Source organism: Oryctolagus cuniculus, chromosome 10, assembly GCF_964237555.1.
Source record: "Oryctolagus cuniculus chromosome 10, mOryCun1.1, whole genome shotgun sequence".
Taxonomy (NCBI): Eukaryota; Metazoa; Chordata; class Mammalia; order Lagomorpha; family Leporidae; genus Oryctolagus; species Oryctolagus cuniculus.
Window position 1 is genome coordinate 79,541,956 of NC_091441.1, and position 20,281 is coordinate 79,562,236.

Consider the following 20,281-nt stretch of genomic DNA (forward strand, 5'->3'; position numbering starts at 1 on the left):
CACACACACACAATGGCTGAAGCAGTTCTGTGTATTTCTGCATCCTATCTGTAGAAATTCTCCCTGTTTACTGATGGCACATGGCTTAATAATCATTTGGGACCATCCAAAACCATTAAGACTATTAACTCTGAGCTGGGCCAAGTCTAATAAACAATTGTCATCCCAACAGGAAATGAGTTAAGCTGGCTTTCAAAGTCATTTAAAGAAAATACTCAAAAGTAAAGTGCCTCACAAGAAGCTTCTCAAAAAATTCTTATCTGAGGGATTTTGCACAACTCAAATCAGAGATCAGCAGAATGATTCATTTCAGCAGGGGTAGGGGGAAGAAGGAGGGGGGACCCTCACAATTAAATGGAGTGACTTTCACTTGCCTTATGTGACCAACCAAAAAAAGTCTCTAAATATTGCTCAAGACTTTCTGACCATTTCAACAACAGCAGGTGCACGATAAATATTTAGGAAACCAACATGGAATGAATCCAGCTCCACCTACATCAAGTCAAGTTTCTGATCTGGAAATTCTAGACCATAGGAATTACACATAAGAGAGGAGGATGAGGTCAGCTACAGTAGTGCTGCATAAATTTTCGTCAAGTTTAAGTAACACATTCAATTCAAAATGCCCACTCTAGGTGTCTAGTTGTTTTTCAGGTATTTGTTAATCATGCCAAGTACATACTTAGAGCATTTCATTTCCCAAATGAAATCATTCTCTCAAATACTGCCCTCGAAGACACCATTCCTACTTCACTTGGCCTCAAGACTTAATCACTTCGGGCATTCAGCTGCCTGGGTCGAAGCTTTGCTTGCCTTAAATTCTGACCTTACTCATCAATTTCACAAAATTTTTGCCTCAAAATAAATTCATCTTTTTATCTCATTTCTCACGAGCCTTTTTATGTCCCCTCATACTTATTCTGCCTTTTGTCACAATCATTTCTTTCTTAGTGCTCCACTAAGTTCTAAGGTTTCTGAGGACAGGAGCTATTCTTAAGTTCTTCTCTCCCTGTATGCGGCTGGTTTAAGCAAAGCAGATGCCCAGTAAAACTGGTTAAATTCAAGGATCTCAGTCTATGTTGCAATTCTCTCAGAGTTTCCAACTAGTCTAGTAGCTTAAAAAACAAACCTACTTAAAAATTAACTTAAACTGTACGTACAATGAAATGACGCCACGTTATTAACCTCACCACTTGGTGTGCTTATTTTCCAACTTGGAAAATCAGGCCAAACACAGAGGATGACCTTTCCAGGATGGACAACTCTAAGACTAATGAGATAATTTCTTCCAAAGATGATGAGGTTTTCAGGATTCTCTGGAATGCACACCTACCCATTAACTGGCATTATTAATAGTTCCCTTTGGGTAGAAGCAACATTGGAACACTTCAGAATTTTCAAGCAACATCACACTACATAGGCAGGTGTCAACACAGTCTCCAGTTCATGGTGTCATTTGCTTACAGGTATAATGAATCAGGAGATGGACTAACAAGAGACACTAAGAACAATTCCTTCCAATTTGTGTAAATATTTCTACACTTATGTTTTAAAGTTGTTATTCATTTTGTTTATATAAACATTCAACTATATCTGAGTGAAGAAAAAATGAATCAGAGGGTAGAAAGCCAGAATTTATACCCAAACTTGGGATACCAGATTTAACAAATAAAAATATAGGATGTATAGGTAAATTTGAATTTCAAGTGAACACAGAATAATTTTTTAATTTATTTATTTATTTGAAAGGCAGACTGGCAGAGGCAGTGAGAGAAAGTCTTCTGTCTACTGGTTCACTCCCCAAATGGCTGCAATGGCCAGAGTGGGCCAATCCAAAGCCAGGAGATAGGAGATTTTTCTAGGTCTCCCATATAGGTACAGGGACCCAAGGACTTGGGCCATCTTCTACTGCTTTCCCAGGCCACAGCAGAGAGATGGATCAGAAGTGGAGCAGCAGGGACTTAAACTGGTGCCCATAGGGGATGCAGGCACTGCAGGCAGCAGCTTTACTCTGCCACAAAACCGGCCCCAAAGAATAATTTTTTAGGGGCAAGTATTGTGTCACAGAAGGTTAAGACACCATGCAGGATGCCCACATCCCGTATTGGGTGCCTGGTTCAAGTCCCTGTTACTCCACTTCCAATGAAGCTTCCTGCTATTGCACTTCCTGGAAGGTAGCAAATGATGACTCAAGTACTTGAGTCTATGTCACCCATGCAGGAGTCTGGGAATTGAGCTCCAGGCTCCTGGCTTTGTCCAGGCCCAGTCCTAACTGTTAGGGTATTTGGGGAGAGAACAAATGGTTGGAGATGTCTCAGATGTCTCTCTCTCTCTCTCTCTTTTTTTTTTTTTTTTTGCCTTCCAAATAAATAAAAAATAAATTTTTAAAAAATAATAATTTTTGTATCAATAGCCCATGAACTATTTGGAATATAGCTAAACTATATAATTACTATTTATCAGAAACTTAACTGGAAATCAGCATTTGATCTGGCAACCCTACCCCATACTCAGAATTATGCTATTGAGTTTTTAATTAATAAAAAGAAAAAGCACCGGTAACAAATACATTTTGTGAAGCCTTAACTTCCAAAAAGAACAAAAAACATAAAGAAAATAGAACAACAGAATATTTTGGGAAGACAATGATGGTAGGAAAAATGGCTGAGTAAGGTATACTGAGTACTAAGTGCCAGGTATTGGCCAAAACTTTTGTTTGCATTATCTCATCTAATTCTTACTACATCCATATGAAGTACAGACTATTATTATTATCATTATTATTATTCTATAGATAAAGTAATCAAAATACAAAAAGAACACGTTGTCCTGTGTCACAGAGTGGAGATCAGAGACTCACACCCAGGCAAGCTTAACAAAGGGCTTGCGCTCTTAACTCTACCCCATTTTACAGCTGAAGGAGAAGAGAATCTTGGCAACTTGCCCCAACTCACACAGTCCCTAATCAGTGCAGCTGAGATTCAGACCGAGGCCAGTCTGACTCCACAGTTGCAGCTTCAACAGGCAACTACTTCTCCAAAGCATGCAAAATGGGAAAAGCACACTCCTATCTAAACCCACTGCAATTACCAGCCTAATACATTAGAATGTTTCATCTTCAAAACATGGTGCTTAAACCCAGGATGGCTTCCTAGGAGACTGTTTCAGAACCATGCAGCGAAAGCTTGACTGTGTCTTATTAAAGGTGGGTCTGGCTTACCTGGGGAACACAGGGCAAAATTTCTGTTTTGGGGAGGAATGTGTTGTTACTGTCATTTTTGTATCCACACAGCTCTGTACAATAAGCCATTTATCTAATGTCTATCAGCCTTGCTGCGTTGGGGCAAATTCTTGCTCCTGCGCGTGAATCCCAAACACCGGCAACAACCAGGAACACAGATATGAAGGCTAATTTGAAGTAGCCACTAAAGCCAGTGTCAAGATCCAATTACGTGTGGAAGAATTACAAGAGTCAAGACTTTTCTTCTTGAACCTGGTACTCAACAGGCAGGATTATTCCATGCAAAACACTGGAGCTCAGAAAACTTAAGAAAACATTTTGAACTTTATCTGCAGATTTGTGTACGGGGATTCTCAGATGCCTGATTGTAGGTGCTAGCCTATTTCTGGAATGAAGACAGACATCTTTGAGTGTGTGTGTATGTGTCTGTGCACGTGCAATACAAGGTATAGACTTTTGAGACTTAATGCTCATCTAACGTCATACTTCATAACTTATCATAGGAAACAGGGAGCATGTTGTTCAACTATAAATTCACTGTAGGAAAGGTGGGGAAAATCTGTAGGTAGCATGGACACTTGGAATTTTGCTCCTGTGCCTTATAAGGAATATATCATAATTTGGAAATGTCTGTTGGACTGTGCTTCCCCTGTGTTTCTGTGGTGCCTGGTAAAGAATGGACACCCAATTCTGTGACAAATGAATATGAATGAGCAATCATGTCACAGTTACCAGCAAGCAATAAGCACAAGGCCTTACTTTTCCAAAACCTCATTGCCCTTGTAACCTGTGACCCAGGTTTTTATCCTCCTGCAATCACAACCTATCTTCAGGGCTGAATAGGGCCAGTGTATCTTCGCTCCTCACAAAGACAGCTCTGCTGGAACCACCCTAACTGGCCTCTGGGACACCACATCTGGCTACCCTCCAACCCATTCTTCACTTGGCAGCCAGAGTTATTCCTCTGTGTGAAGCCAGCCATGCTCCCTGGTGCTCCAGCTTTCTCAATGGTACCACACTATGCTTTGCTTCTGTGCCTCAGTCTACCTACAATACTTCCCTTTCATCTGATTGGCAGTAATCTTTCAAAAATGAACTCAAACTTTATTTCTTCCAGAGTCTTGCACTTTCCTTGTCCCCTCAGAAAAAATGACCCCTCCAGCTTTTGTCTCCAAAGGAATAATGACAAACCCAGCATCATATTTATGCTGCTGTGGGTTACAAGAAGGCAGAGCCTCTATCTTATGGACCAGCCATTTTATATTAGCATAGCATCTGGCATGCAGGAAGTATTCAGTAATCACACTTAAGATGGATAAATGGATTTTGGAGAGTAAAAGTTAAACGATTTTAATCTAATCATTTTTCTGGTATCTTATACCACTGGTGGAATACTGTCTACACTCATTCATATAGACAAATGCTAATCTACCAGAAAATCATTAATAAAAGCCAATATTGCTGTTGTTAAATGTACATCTGCTGACCAAGAACTTGTACAGGATATTATTTACTTGTAATTGGGCTTGCAGTATCCCAAAAAGAATAACCCCAAATCAAAAAAAATATATCTTAAAGGACCTCCAACAGAAAATACTTCTGAGACAGCAAATAAGTCCCAATTCTTGCATCCATGCTGAGTTTTGGAAGGCAGCAGCACTGAGTTCAGAAGCGTCCAATGGCCCTCAAGGTTTATAGAAAGGAACAAGGCACTAGTGTACAATACCAAACATGTGAAAGCAGCAGGAAGGAGCAGCAGAGTCCCACAGAGTTACCCCCAATTCAGTCCCTCACCCTCCACTGTACACAGAAGGAGACAGATTCCTCCTGAGTGGGGCCACATGATTAGTTAGTGGCACAGTTAGGCCTCCCAATACATTCACTCATTCATTGAACATTTACTGAGGAATTACTAGGTCTAGCGTGGTGCTACCTGCTAAGATAAAAGCATTCATGGTCTCCAGCTAGTGAAAATTTAGAGCTATTTAATGTTCCTCTTAGAAATTTGTGCTGTATTTCTAATTCCAACCTGTCCTCTGCTATTAAACTCTCCCATTGTCTTATATTTAGTGTAATTGCTTAAATATAAAAATTTTTTAAAAATCTCACCCCAAACAATTCAACAATTCCTAACCTTTTAAAACTCACACTTAACAAATAGCTCCCTGGGTAACACTTGAAATATTTCCCGAATAGCTACACCATTGCAAAATTTCAATTCAAAGAAATTTATCACAATGTTAGGAAAAATACTGTGTGTACAGATCTTATAGTACAAATTTTCCAGAGGTTGAACAATCATAACTTATCTTCAGGAACTCAAATCAGTGCTTAATAGTTCCTACAGTATGGAAATTCTATTTTTAATCCTAATTCAAACCTTACCACCAGGAGTTCAACTAAATCCACTCTTCATGAAAGACAACAGAGAGGAATCAGTCACCACCTTGCATTGAATATCCTGGTACATGATTTTGGACTGCAATTTTTCTGTTTAACCTTGCTTTTCTCTTTAAAAATGAGATAAATTAATTAGCAAGAAAATTAACCAAGGAAAGAGATTGCTCTGAAATCCTAACTAATTCAGTATAAAAAAAATCTTTTTAAAGAAAGAAAATAACCCAAGATAGAAATATTTATATTTCTGTAATTTTCACTCAAGAGTTTCTATTTTGACTCTGGAGTAAACATATGATTTTTCAAATTCATGTTGCTTTACAAAATTCCAAGGCACCGAGTAACACTTATTTCCATAAAGTAAAAAGACACATTCTGGTCTTATTCTAAATAGGATGCCAGAAAACAAAACTAATACTGTGAACAAACAAATTTTAGCTAAAACTCATTGAAATAATCCAAATGGTTTCCATTCCAGGGAAAATAGTAAGTCAGCAGTTTGCATATGGCTGCCTGTTCTAAATACACAAAATAAGCAAAAACAGTACCAGAGGAAAGTGCAAATGCTGAACCCTTTCTATTTCTGCTTCCACGGGACTGCAATGCAATCAATAGCACTGAGCAGGCCTCGGTCATCCTTTCTGCACACTTCCAGGTGGCTTCCAACATCCTGCCCAGCAGTCCAGCGAACTCCCAGGACTAGGCACACGGAGCCAGCATTCAAACCACAACATGACAGACAAGAAAGCCTGTGGCCCAGGCTCCCCTGGTTAGAACAAGGAGTGGGAAATCCAGAAAAATAAATGTCTGCAATTGTCAAGCAATCAAAACTGTCACAAATAGCACTCAGATTTTAAACAAGACAACCATTGAGACAAAGCCACATGCTCCTTAAAAAACAAAAGGCTATGAAAAAGTTAATAGCACTCAAAACTCTTCACCTAATTCCAGCAATACCCCGGGGTGGGCAAAAGACTGTTGGGTAAAAACAGTCTATATAAGGAAACTTATTTAAGGGAAGTATTCAAAACCCTTAACCCAGAGCAAAAGACAGTCCAAAGGACAGATTCACAAGCCTGTCTGAGGTTATTACAGGGCATAGGAGGGGAGCATCCTAAGCAATGAATTATTTTAAAAAAAAGAGAAAACAAAGGAAAATGAAGAATTTATTTCCAAATCCCTATCCTCCTTCAGGATTTAAAAGGATAATAATTAGTCAAGAAAATATCAAAATGAGGAAGTGGTATTCTTTTACAATTTCTGTGAATCCCCACCAGCTGTAATTTAAGAAATCCAGTGACATCAGCATTTATATTTAAGCCACCAAGAATGACAGAACTACAACTTGCAGAATCATCTGAGAAGAGGAAAAGAAATTGGGGGGCAACTGGAAAATGCATTTGAGAACATGGAAAATAAATTCACTGTGCAGTGAGTCACTTCTACAGCTTCAAACACCAACACTGCCAAAACTAACAGACAAAAAAAGCGAAAAAGGAAGCACAAGCACTCCAAACTTAATCCAATGATCCAGTGGAACTTCTGAAAAAATGTTCACTGAAACAAGTGAACCAAACATTTCTGAAAACAAACAGAAAGCCATGTAGCCATTGACAAACAATGAAAATCAAAGATCCAATATCGTATAAAGATTGATACACTACCTAGAAAGATTCCTCCAAAAACCTGATATTGAAGAACCTGTAAGCAGAGTTACTTTGGTATCACTTGCATTACCTTCTTGAAGACAGGCACAGAGTCAATTCCATGGTCTCCTTTACACAGGTAGAGAAAACAGCTTGTGGGAAAACCACAGAAGTATTTTCAAGGTAACCCATTTGAGTTCAGAGACAGACCAGGAACAGGTCTGAATTCCCAGTATAAAGGCCAACCATTAGCTTTTACTCAAGTCAGAATCAAAGGGAGAAGAAAGCCACGCCAAGCTTGACCGACTAGACAGCCTACAGAAGAGAGCTAAAAACACTCACCAGGGCCACCTTGGCCCTTTGGCTGAACATTGAGTCCACTCAAATGTCTCAGAAAGGAGATGATGACGGAGATGCGATTGCGGCCGCTCGGCCACACGCTTCCATGTATCTTCTCTCAACACAAGGAAGGCTAAATTAGAGATAGAGTGATAATTAATGGGATCCCTGGCAGCAGGAGCCAGCTTCTTTAGCAAACCAGTAATTGCTGCCTACTTAAAATGACAGGGAGTTCAGCCAGGAAGGAGGGAGGTGCTAATGATGGTAATCATAAAGGTAAAACAGACTTCACATCAACAGGTTACTTGGCTCTCATCCAAAACTACCTCCTTATCTATAGATTCACTTCATAATGATAGAAAAAAAATTCAACAATTTTACATATGAGAACTTGAGATCAATAAGCCTCGCGAGAGAAGGACACAAGCAAATCTTGATGATGAAAGATGTTCCTGCATAAATCCTCTAACCATCAAGTTGTCATAGATTACTAAACAGACCATGAAAATAGTGACCCATGTGTAGAAGATATCAAACTGGAAAAGAAAATGATTCCCCATACATGATACTTGATTTGAACTTCCTTCCTTTGAAAATATCCAGACGGCTGAAAACCTGTTAACAGCAGCCATAGACACTGTTCATACCCCTTCTTCTGATACGAAAGCAATTTCCTTGTCTGTAATCACTCCAGAAGAGAAAAAGTATTGAAGAGAAACAGCTTGTAAGTTGGTTGCCAAAATAACTGAAGATGGCTGGCAAGGTGAAGAGGAGAGCAGCACATCTGTGTGTCTCCAGTTTAAGCCTCCAACCCCAGGAAAGAAGGTGGCATGTCTACCTATTCAACTGATCACCAAATGCTCCTCTACATAGTGTTCTCAGAAGGCCAGTCCCCAGGATCCTCCCTCTTCTCCCAACCAAGCAAGAAGCCAACCATTGTACCTCTGCCATCTTTAGATGCCCACAGACCAGAGCAGTGAGGAGTCAATCTTTTGCCATGAAGAGATGTCTGGAGAGACAAACCAGGGCGGCAGGCACATCGCTTCACAATGACTAATGCTGACCAAAACTTCATAAAATCCACTCCATCTCCACAGGCAAAAACCTACTTCATCTGCTCAGGAAAGCCCTTCCTCTCTAATAGCCTTGCAAAGGATTTCCTGGTGGCCCCCCAAGAAGAGTTCATTACAAAGCTTTCACTCAGGCTAAGACACAGCCCAGGAATCCTTATAAATAACCTCTCACAGAAATTTTAACATATCTGATGATCGCTAAAGATACATGGGAGATAACAAATTGGGAGAATTGGAAACTCACCTTTCTTGGTATGTATGAGAATTAAATCATTTTTAAAAAATGGTTGGTCTTTCTCCTCTCCCACTAATTAAGAGTAAGAATGCTTTTACATTCATTCTGTGGCTCTCCAACTCATCAGCGAGGGGACTCTCTACATATCTGGCTCATCATTAAAGTTGTCAACTAGGATCTTTATAACCTCTTCCTCTCTGTTAGATCATTATATCCTTTTATTGAAAATATTTAACTCAATACTTTGCCATGACTAATGCTCTTAACACCCACAAGTCAAGGCAGAAGTTATGCTCATTACACAACATTAAGATGTTTCAAGACCTCTGGCATGTCAAAGATAAACAGTCCAGAATGGAACAGACTGGCTACAACTTTATGAAGATACACATGAAAAGCAATTAACAAGTCAAGTTAGGAAGGGTGGAAAAAGTAGACAAAGAGATGAGTGAAAAACATCAAGATGTTAGAAGTGACCTGTTCAGTGGTGAACACCAGGATGGTGAGTGTAGACAAGACAAGACTGCTCGGTGTCATCAGGGAGCAACATGTGAAGATTGTTATAAAGAATGAGGAAAATCTATAACTTACATACCACACCCTTGTTAATGACTGAGTATCCACCATCCCATCTTTCCCTACCTCTCTTGGAGCCTTCACAGCATATCTCCTTTCCTTACAGCTTTGAAAACAAAGGACTATGCAGCCAGGCATGCTGTGAGCACCTTTAATAGACCCAACTATTTGTTTTGGATTCAAATGTTTAACCACACCCTGAGTCTTTTGTCTCTACTTCATCAGACACCTAGTCCTCCTTTTATGCCAAAACCAACATGAGTTGTCACCAACATCACTTCCTATCCCACCTCTCCCTTGGAACCCCAAGATACATGGTAACCACTGCAGCATGGCAGATAGGAGGATGAGTTTGAAGTCAATCTTTGGTTTGAATCTTGGTTCCACCCTTATGAGAGTGACTTTAACGAAGTTACAGGACAGCCAAGCCTTATCTTTAAAACAGGATCCTACCTACCTCATACTAGAAATACATTCTCTGAAGCATTTCAAATGTTTAACAGCATATACAACATATAGCAGGTATTTTAATTTGTTTATAATTCACATAGATCAAAATGATTCATTTCTGGATGAGGGTGTTTGGCAGTTAAGATGCCACTAGGAAAGCCTGCATCCTATATTGGACTGCTTGGGTTTGAGTCTTGGTCTGCTTCTAATTCATGTTTCATCCTAATACAAACTCAGGGAAGCAGTGGTGGTTCAAGTACTTGGGTCCCCAGCACCCATATGGGAGATCTGGAATGATTTCCCAGCTCCTGGATTTGGCCTGGCCCCAATCCCAGTTGTTGCGGGCATTTGGAGAGTTGATCAACAGACAGGAGCTCTATTTCAGTCTTTGTGTGTATCTATGTATCTGCTTTTCAAATATACAAAAATAAAAATAAATTATTCATTTGTACTATTTCAGCTTCATGATTTTTCTAATCCTAGAAAAAAAATTTTAATTACATACGCACCTTCCTTACCCCGAGACTAAGACAGCCAAAAACGCAGATACACACACATACATACACACATGAAACAAGCCATTTTTTTAATAACACACAAGGATACTATTCAAAAATCCCAAAAATAGGCTAAAGCACTAATACAAGGTACAGTGTGTAAGGAGGGCATTAAAAATGCTATGCATTGCTGTCATTACTACTGCTCACTGCAATTAAATGGTAGGATCTACCCTGTTTTGCAACTTGAAACTACTGGACCTCCAGAAAAGGATTCTTTTCTCTCTCCTTCTAAGAGAATTCCAGGCCGGCACCGTGGCTCAATAGGCTAATCTTCCGCCTTGCAGCGCTAGCACACCAGGTTCTAGTCCCAGTCGGGGCGCCGAATTCTGTCCCGGTTGCCCCTCTTCCAGGCCAGCCCTCTACTATGGCCCAGGAGTGCAGTGGAAGATGGCCCAAGTGCTTGGGCCCTGCACCTGCATGGGAGACCAGGGGAAGCACCTGGCTCCTGGTGTCGGATCAGCGCGGTGCGCCGGCCGCGGCGGCCATTGGAGGGTGAACCAACAGCAAAAGGAAGACCTTTCTCTCTCTCTCTCTCTCTCTCTCTCACTGGCCACTCTGCTTGTCAAAAATAAAAAAAAAAGATTAAAAAAAAGAGAATTCCAAGTACTCCCAACAAAAACACAGTTAATGTTTATCATAACAACTATGCTGATAACTACAATATGCTAATTTCCAAAAACACAGAAAAGTCACAACCATCACCTTTATCCTCTAGGCCCAGAGTAAGCTGGGTCTGGAGACTCCAAAAACTGCTTACACCATAGCAGAATTTCCAAGCTTTTCTGTAGCTTCTTCAGGCACAGCCCATAATCTCTCTGAGATCTTTAACCAGGTCCCCTCCCTCACATCTCTATCTTCCTGAAGAACAAGAGAAGTGGGATTTTTTTTAAAAATCTGATCAGATGTGCAATTTGGGACATGCTCAAGCTGACTTGCCCCAAACGGTAGTTAGAAACATACCAGGGGATTCCAATTCAATACCATCAAGATGGCATGTATCAATGCCATCTCACTAGTCCAAGGGATCAATTTCTGTTCACAATTGATCATAATGATAGGACTAAGAGCCAAAGGGATCACATAAACAAGACTAGTGTCTGCTAATGCTAACTGATAGAATAAAAAAGGGAGAGAACGATCCAACATGGGAAGCAAGATACACAGCAGACTCATAGAATGGCAGATGTCCTAAACAGCACTCTGGCTTCAGAATCAGCCCTTAAGGCATGCGGATCTGGCTGAAAAGCCCATGAGAGTATTTCAGGCATGGAAAGCCAAGACACTCTGGCAAAAAAAAAAAAAAAAAAAAAAAAACAACCTAAATGAAAGATCTCCGCGAGTGAGATCCCAGTGGAAATAACAGGTCATCAAAGAAGGAGGTACCTTTCTCTGAAGGGAGGCGAGAACTTCCACTCTGACTACGACCTTGTCTAAATATGATCAGAGTCGGTGAACTCAAAAGGCTTCCATAGCCTTGGAAACTCCTGACAAGAGCCTAGGGTGATTACTGATGCCATAAACAAGAGTGTCAAATTGTTAAGTCAACAACAGGAGTCACTGTGCACTTACTCCTCATGTAGGATCTCTGTCCTTAATGTGCTGTACAGTGTGATTTAATGCTATAACTAGTACTCAAACAGTATTGTTCACTTTGTGTTTCTATGCAAGTGCAAACTGTTGAAACCTTTACTTAATGTATGCTAAACTGATCTTCTGTATATAAAGAGAATTGAAAATGATTCTTGATGTGAATGGAAGGGGAGAGGGACCGGGAAAGGGGAGGGTTGTGGGTGGGAGGGAAGTTATGGAGGGGGGAAGCCATTGTAATCCATAAGCTGTACTTTGGAAATTTATATTCATTAAATAAAAGTTAAAAAAATCTGATCAGATAAGCCACAATTTTAAAGATTTAGAAATGATGGGCCATTTTTATTGGTAAACAACTGTCTTAAAAAAAATAAAAAGGTAGATGGGGTTCCTGGAAAAGTTTTATTAATGTGGTTTCATGTGCAAGCTACAACCTCCAGGCAGATGGTGTTTTTACAAAATTTCCCAAGGGAAGAGGCTTTTTAGACCAAAGAAAGAACTGCTAGACAAAGACAGAAGGAAAAAAAAATTAATACAATCAGCCCTCATGAGTCATGGAGTCCCCATTTTCACACACGTAACCCTCAAATCTGTATCTGCAGTGTTTTCACAGTCAAGTGCAGACATGGGACATGCACAGAAAAGTGAGATTTGAGTGGCTCAATGTGCACGTTCCCCTCTGAGATCAAAGGAGGGGATGTTCTGCTTTCCTGTTTCAGCTCTCATGTCACACTGCAAATAAATGTCCTTTTCACGGTCTGCTGAGTACGTTTAATGCTTTTCCTGTGCTTTTCTTGGTGAAACCACTGAAAGAGCCAAGCGCAGTGCTGAAAGGAGATCTCATGGTCCCACATCTGAGAAGGCTTTGCCTTATGCTGTGCCTTATGGACAAAATACAGATGTTAGACAAGCTTCCTTCAGGCCCGAGTTAGCGCCCTGAGGTTAATGTTAATGAATCAATAATGCATAATAATGTGTCTTTCAAAAGAAACCCACGTGAAACACGGTTATATATTGAAGGACAAAAAGGTTGTGTTCTGAGGTCCTGTGGAACTTACCCCCATATTTCCGTAGTGGCAATGGTCCAGTATTCATTAATTCAATGTCTGTGGTGAATTTATAGACTATAAGGGCCAGAAATAATTAGAATTGACTAGATTTTATTCTATCTCTTAGCATAAATAGAAGTAACAATAATCATTACCCCTATTAAGTTGGTGTATTGAAGCTTTACATTTGCTGGGCATTTTTTCAAAAATTATTTATTTTTATTTATTTGAAAAGCAGAGAGAAACCAGAGACACAGATCTTTCAAATGCTGTTTCACTCTCCAAATGCCTGAAAACAGCAGGGGCTGGGCCATCACCTGCTACCTCCCAGGGTGTATATTAGCAGGAAGATGGAATTAGAAACAGCTGGAACTCAACCCAGGGCTCTCTGACATGGCATCCAAGTGTTCCAAGCACTCTCTTAACTGCTGTGCCAAACACTTAAGCCAAAGGCCAGGCATTCTATACATTATCTTCTAGAATCCTTATGGCTATCTCAAGAAAGAAATACCCGTATTAGTCCATTAGATAGCTGAGGAAACTAAAGATCAAAACACCTTAAAGAAAAAGTTGAGATAATTTCTTATACATTCTCCTGAAAGAGGATAATACAGTTCTCAAAATTTACTGATTTCTTCTAACACACCAGAAACACTCCATCATTCTTGGTCATTCTTTATTCAACAAATATTTATTGGACAGTCAGTAACTTCATCCTCAGGACACCCAGTGAACTAACAGATTCCTTGTTCTTTTGGAGATTGACAGACAATAAAGTAAGTATTGCCAATTGACCTATTTATAAACAAAAGGTGAATTCTTAAGATACACATTATTCTTTAAAGATGTTTCAAGGGTGGACATTTAGCCTAGCAATTCACACACCTGTTAAGATGCCTACATCCATATCAGAGTACTTGGGTCAATGTTCAGCTCTAACTCCTGACTCCAATTTCCTGCCAATGCAGACCTTGGGAGACACCAGGGATGGCACAAGGAATTGGGTCCCTGTCATCTATGTGGGAGACCTGGATTATACTCCCAGTTCCATGGCTTTGGCCAGGTCCAATCCCGGCTACTAGGGGAATAAAACAGCAACAAGGAGCTCTCTCTCTCTCTCCACACACACACACACACACATTATATATATAATGTATATAATATATATTATATAGCTTATAATTATATATTTATGTATGTAATATAGTTTATATGTAATATATATTTATGTAACATACATTATAATGTATATAATATGTAATGTGTATTATATATATTATATATAATGTGTGTGTTTTGTGTGTGGTTGTATCTCAAATAATCAACTCCATTAAAAAACAAGAATTTCAAGAAAAAAAAAAAAACAAGAATTTCAAATGAAGTGGCAGTTAAAGGCTATCTTCTGTAAATACCAGTTACAATGCAGCTGGCCCTCCATATCTGCAGTTCCCACACCCTGAGATTCACACCATCCAAGAATCAAAAATATTCAGCGGGGAAAAAACAATACATGTGTCCTGAACATACACAGACTTTTTTCATTATTCCCTAAATAATACAGTATAAAAATAATTTACATAGCATCTATATTGTATTAGGTACTATAAGTAATGTAGAAATGACTTAGCATATCCAGGAAGTCGTGTGTAGGTTTTATGCTAATGTCCTGCACCATTTAACATGAGGAATTTGAGCACCCACAGATTTGGGTATGGAAGGGTATTCTGGAGCCAGTCACCCACAAACACCAAGACATGACTGTATACTTCCTTCCCAGGGTAACATATGTGCCCACCGAGCAGGTTCTTCTCTCCCTGCCCGATCTCCTCAGCCTCAATGATCTGACCCAGGCTCCACACCATCACTCAGCAGCCGCCCATTTGCCAGGGGTGACATCGACCCTTTTTGGTTCACCACTATCTCTTGACTCCACAGTAGCCTCAATAAATATTTATTAAACCCCATTTTACCTCCCAGGCCAAGGGAACAAAATTGCTCAAGGATACTGCAAATAATTCCCAAACCATGACTCAGAAAATAAGAGCAAGAGTCGAATCTCGTAACATCCACCCAGCTAGATGTCCAAGAAATAAATCTATTCAGAGAACTTCTAAAACTGCCTTTTCCATCTCCAGGGGCTGGCTCCTCCCCACTCTTGAGTCCCAGCTCTCAACTCTAGCCTGCACAGTACATTCGTCCTGTCCTCGCACCCAAGTACAGAGCTCAGAAGTCCAGCAGACCATCCATTCGACCCGTGCTTCTCAGTCTCCACCCTGTCCTGTGCTCCTGACTTCTTCCGAACACATGAGCCTTCCCACTAACGCTCTTAGCACTATGCCTCATTTGCTTCACCGTGTTTCTGTGTTGTTTGTCAATCACGTGGGAAGAAGAGAACTTTTATTTCCCTGTTCCCCTATAAAACTTAGAATAGGAACAGTTTCAGACTCAAGTCTGAATTAGTCACAATACCAGAGAAAGACTTAAAATACTCTGAGAAACATCGCTCTGAGAATTCCATATATGTTTGTGTGCTGTTATGGATAGATTCATACATCCTTCTAATTGGTAGTCAAATTCATTCCTATTCCTATGCACACAATAGCTGACAGAGAGGGGAAGTAGGCCAGAAGGCTCCCGGGCTACATCTGTGGCTTTGAAAGTTTTTTGCATAGACCCCAAGCCTTTGAGAAGTGCCCACAGGCTTGAGGTTTTTTCAGATATAAGAATCAATCTCTTACTTCTGAGGGGTCTTCACAAAGTTTGTAGAAAATACATATTATGGAAAATCTATGAAAGGATTTCAAATTTTTTGGCACCAACACAGACATCTTTTTTTTTTTTTTTTGGCTTATTAGCTTTCACACTTTTTTTAAAGATTTATTTCTTTATTTGAAAGGCAGAATTACAGAGAGAGCATAGAGAGAGAAGGAGAGACAGAGAAAGAGAGAGAGATCTTCCATCCGCTGGTTCACTCCCCAAATGGCTGTAACAACCAGGCTGGGCCAGACTGAAGAAGTCAGGAGCCAGGAGCATCTTCTGGGTCTCCCAAGTGGGCAGAGGGGCCAAAGCACTTGGGCCATCTTCCACTGCATTCCCAGGCATTTTAGCAGGGAGCTCAATCAGATGTGGAGCAGCCAGGACTCAAACCATCTCCCATATGGGATACTTGTGCTACAGGCTGTGGTTTAACCTGCTGCGCCATTGCACAGTCTCCTTAACTTACCTTTTAACTCCATTTTTCCAAGAACTTCTTGGAATGCCCTCATATTCACTTAACAGGGACAAAGCAAAAGGGGAATAGACAACACCTGCATATAGAAATGTTCCTATTATTAACCACTTCTTCAAGTCTTTTGCAAACCCTAAGTTCTGATAGTAATGACATCAATGGTTAACACAAAACTGCAGTCCTAGGGGTAGACAGTTTGGCCAAATAATTAAGAGGTGCACCTCTCATATCAGCGTACCTGGGTTTGATGCCCAGCTCCAGATCCTGATCCTAGCCTACTGCTGATGCAGACCCTTGGAGGCAGCAGTGACAGCTCAAGTAGTTGAGTCCCCACCACCCATGTGACACCTGGGTGGCATTTCTAGCTCTAGGCTTTGGCCTCATTCATGGGCTGTTAAGGGTGATTTGGGGAATGAGCCAGCAGATAGGAGATATCTCTGGGCCTCCATCTCTCTGTCTCTCTGTCAAATAAATTAATTAAAAAAAAAAAAACTGAAGCAGTAGGGAGAGAGCAGAAATGACTACAGTGTAGCAATGGCAGGAGTAGCAGCAGCAAACATCTATGGTGTCCTTATTACAGGTAGTATCTCATGGTCTCACTGAATCTTCACAGCAATCCAATTAAGCATACACCCTACTGTCCATGTAATAAGACAAAACTGTAACTCAAGAAGGCATCCACATCTATGTGCAATGGGACTTTTTTCCCAGAGAAAGATGGTTAATATCTGGGCTAATTCCCCTTTCTGCTCTCTGACAATCAGTTTAGCCATACATTTTAAGATAGAAACCTCATGATGATCAAGGAAACCATATTGGTGTGCACAGAAGAAAAAGATTCCGCTTAAAACTTGCATTTGGTGCAGTGCTTAAGACACCTCTTGCGACACCCATAACCCATATCTCATATCAAAGTGCCTGAGGCTGAGTGCCGGCTCCACTCCCCCAATTCCAGCTTCTGTAATTGTTGGCTGAATTACTTGAGTCCCTGCCACCTATGTAGAGACTCAGACTTAGTTCTAGGCTCCTGGCTTGGACCAGATGAGCTCTCACTATTGCAGGCATGTGGGAATTGAACCAGCAGATGGGCCATATCCATCTGTCTTGACTTTCTATGTCTTTCTCTATCTCTTTGCCTTCCAAATAAATGAAAGACATAGTTTTAGGAAAAAAAAACTATATTCTAAACTCTAAAATAGTTATACAATGCTATTACCAAGGGGGGAAAACCCTAGGGGAGTGAAAGATATAAAAATTTTGGAGGTTCAAGAATACTGTGCAATAGCTTATACTAAACAAAGATGACTTCATAAACAAACTGTCATCTTCAACTTGAAAAGGTAGAGCAGAAGTCACTCCACGCAGGCCAGGCTGAAACCTGACAGTTAGGAATTACAGATAGCCACGTGGAGATAGCCAGGACCCTGAGTTGCCAAACCACCAGGGTATCGTGCCACTTCAATGAGTGCATCTTATTATCTATTCCTCCACTGAGCTGCAGTCTGTAATTATGATGAAAGGAAACATGCTGGTAAAGACAAAGACTATGCAGGCAACAAAAGTGACGCCTTGTCTGTGAATGGCTGGCACGTGCCATTCTTAAACACCTCCTTCTCAGGCATCCCACCATTTGCCACTATTTGGCCTGCACCAAATCTCAAAGACCCTGACTCTGATTACCCACACTGGGGCTTACTCGGGCCTCCCTTTCTAGTCTGTGGATCCTCTTCTTTCCCGGATAGCCCTTAAGTCATCTTCTCTTTCTTAAGGTGTCCAAAATGAAAAATTCATTTCAAGTTAAAAATCTTGTTGATGCTGTAGATGGGGAGGGAACTAAGACTCGCCGAGACACTCTACCCACATAATTCTTTTCATCCACGCAATCACCCTATAACTGAGATCATATTATTATCCATTACTCCCTTGTAGCTTCTGTTGAAGCAGACACCAAAAGAATAATGTGCCCAAAGATGCACAACTCCATGGCCAAGATGGACTTTAAGTCCAAATCTATTTTACTACAAAATTTAAACTGCTTAGATTAGTTAAAAGCCCACAACCAGTTTATAATAAGAACAGATCAGGGATTTCTATCTGGAGAAGCTGAGCAAACAGCAAAAGGAGGAAAAAAAAAAAAAAAAACAGGAAAACTGAAATCCTTGAATCTAAGTGGATGAAATACAGAAGTGGGTAGAATTTCCTATAAATAGAGTTCCAGAGTTTTCTGTCGGTCTGACAAAACCTGGGCCTTCCCTTCCGTCTTGAAGTGAACAGCTTGGTGAGGTTCAGAACAGAGTGACTCTGTTGGGTCAAGACACCCTTGCGCATGACGAAAGATGCTGGCTGGTCGTGGTCATTCCACCCCTGTTTTGGAAGCTCCCACACTCTGCAAACTGTCTGGAACTCATTAAGGGGGGAAAACAGGCTGACAGTCGTATTTCAAATTTTATTCAGCAGAAGTTGCATGAACAACAATTTGGTCATGTGGCCATGTCCAAAACCACCATCACCCTATTTCTCAACCAAGACTTTCAGTCAAGTGACTGCAGTATGCTTCAAGTTTCACACATTACCAGTGAGTCTGGATTCAACTCCAATGCGTTCTGAGATTTGAGCCAGGGCTCTTTAGATAGTACAGCTAGGATACCTCCAAGTCACTTAGACTCCATCACATTTACACAACCACAATCTTAACCTGTGTAGGTCTAGTTATCCCTCTCCTTACACTTTTCCATTATTTAACCAACAAATTCCTTTTCTCATTAAGTATGGCTAAATTGGGGTTTGTGTCACCTGTCAGGACACAGAATAAGCTTACACATTGCTTGTAACCCATCTCTACATGATGCTTTCTAATCCAACTTTATTAAGCAAAATCACTAAGCCATCATCACCACCACCTTACTGCAATGGCTTTAAAAGCACAATCCCCCCAAACCACCAGTTTCAGCACCACTTAGAACCCGGACCTACTGAATTACAAACTATGGTGGTGCACCCAGTTTGTAATTCTGCGATTTAAGAAGCCCTCCAGAGGGTGCTGATGCACATTCAAGCTTGAGAACCACTGCCCTAATACATTTACCACAAATGCTTATGTCTCCATAATGAATTAGTCTTGTTTTGCTGTTTTGGAATTAGAAAGTCCCCAGATCAGAATACATTTCATAAAAATAATGTCAGGTGCAGCTTATTATCAGGCCAGACATAATCTCTGAAAATTAATAATTACTCACTGGTTTAAAAAAAATAGTCCCCTCTAGAAAATTGGTTATCTTGTCTTCAGATTCACACTGGTGATACAGGTGGCACCCAAGAAAATCCTAGGATTCATTTGGACTAGTCAACATGCACTCCCTGAAACCAACCCTTGCCATAAGGTCATGCAGCCAGACCTGTATCACATTCTCCACTCCTGGAACTATGAAACCGAGCCACATGAGCTAATAAGCAAGTGGGAGAGGTTGTTAGAAGAATTTGGAAAATAGATTATTGGTAAGCAAAATATTAAAAGTGTCCACTAGAAGAAATATGCAAGGAAAGGGAAAATGGCTGCCACTGAGAACTGATTACAAAGAGATCAGGAATATGCACCCAAAAGTGGGAAACGGGGTCACTAGTAAGGGAGTCCTGAGGCCAGCAGTGTGACATATAGTACCATTGACCCCAATACCAAACATCAATAACTAATCCTTGCCATTCAGCTCCCTGCTGTTAAATCACACATTTTACTGACTTTGACTCTATGACCAAGTGGGTAATGTCAAACTCTCTCATTCATTTCTCTATCAACAAAGACTTAAAGCTTCCATAAGTAATCAGTATCATCAGAACTGCATTCCAAGATCCCATCATTTAGCATTTACTCATCTAGCACTTACCTAGATAAAACTATTAGT

General features: G+C 40.5%; 1 protein-coding gene across 18 annotated transcripts in view; it reads right to left on the reverse strand.

The window, feature by feature from the left end:
* The window catches only part of MITF (melanocyte inducing transcription factor), a 245,442-nt gene that overhangs the window by 213,030 nt on the left and 12,131 nt on the right, over positions 1 to 20,281 (reverse strand). Inside the window, exon 1 of one of the 18 annotated variants that reach the window (XM_051852225.2) lies at positions 7,627 to 8,531. The exons of 14 other annotated variants lie outside the window; for them this stretch is intronic. In XM_051852225.2, the coding sequence (XP_051708185.1) occupies positions 7,627 to 7,656 (30 nt within the window). In that variant the 5' untranslated portion in view covers positions 7,657 to 8,531. Of the gene's footprint in view, positions 1 to 7,375; positions 7,554 to 7,626; positions 8,532 to 20,281 lie in introns of those variants that run through there. 3 more of the 18 variants (XM_008260927.4, XM_051852218.2, XM_051852220.2) reach the window with 3 other exon arrangements.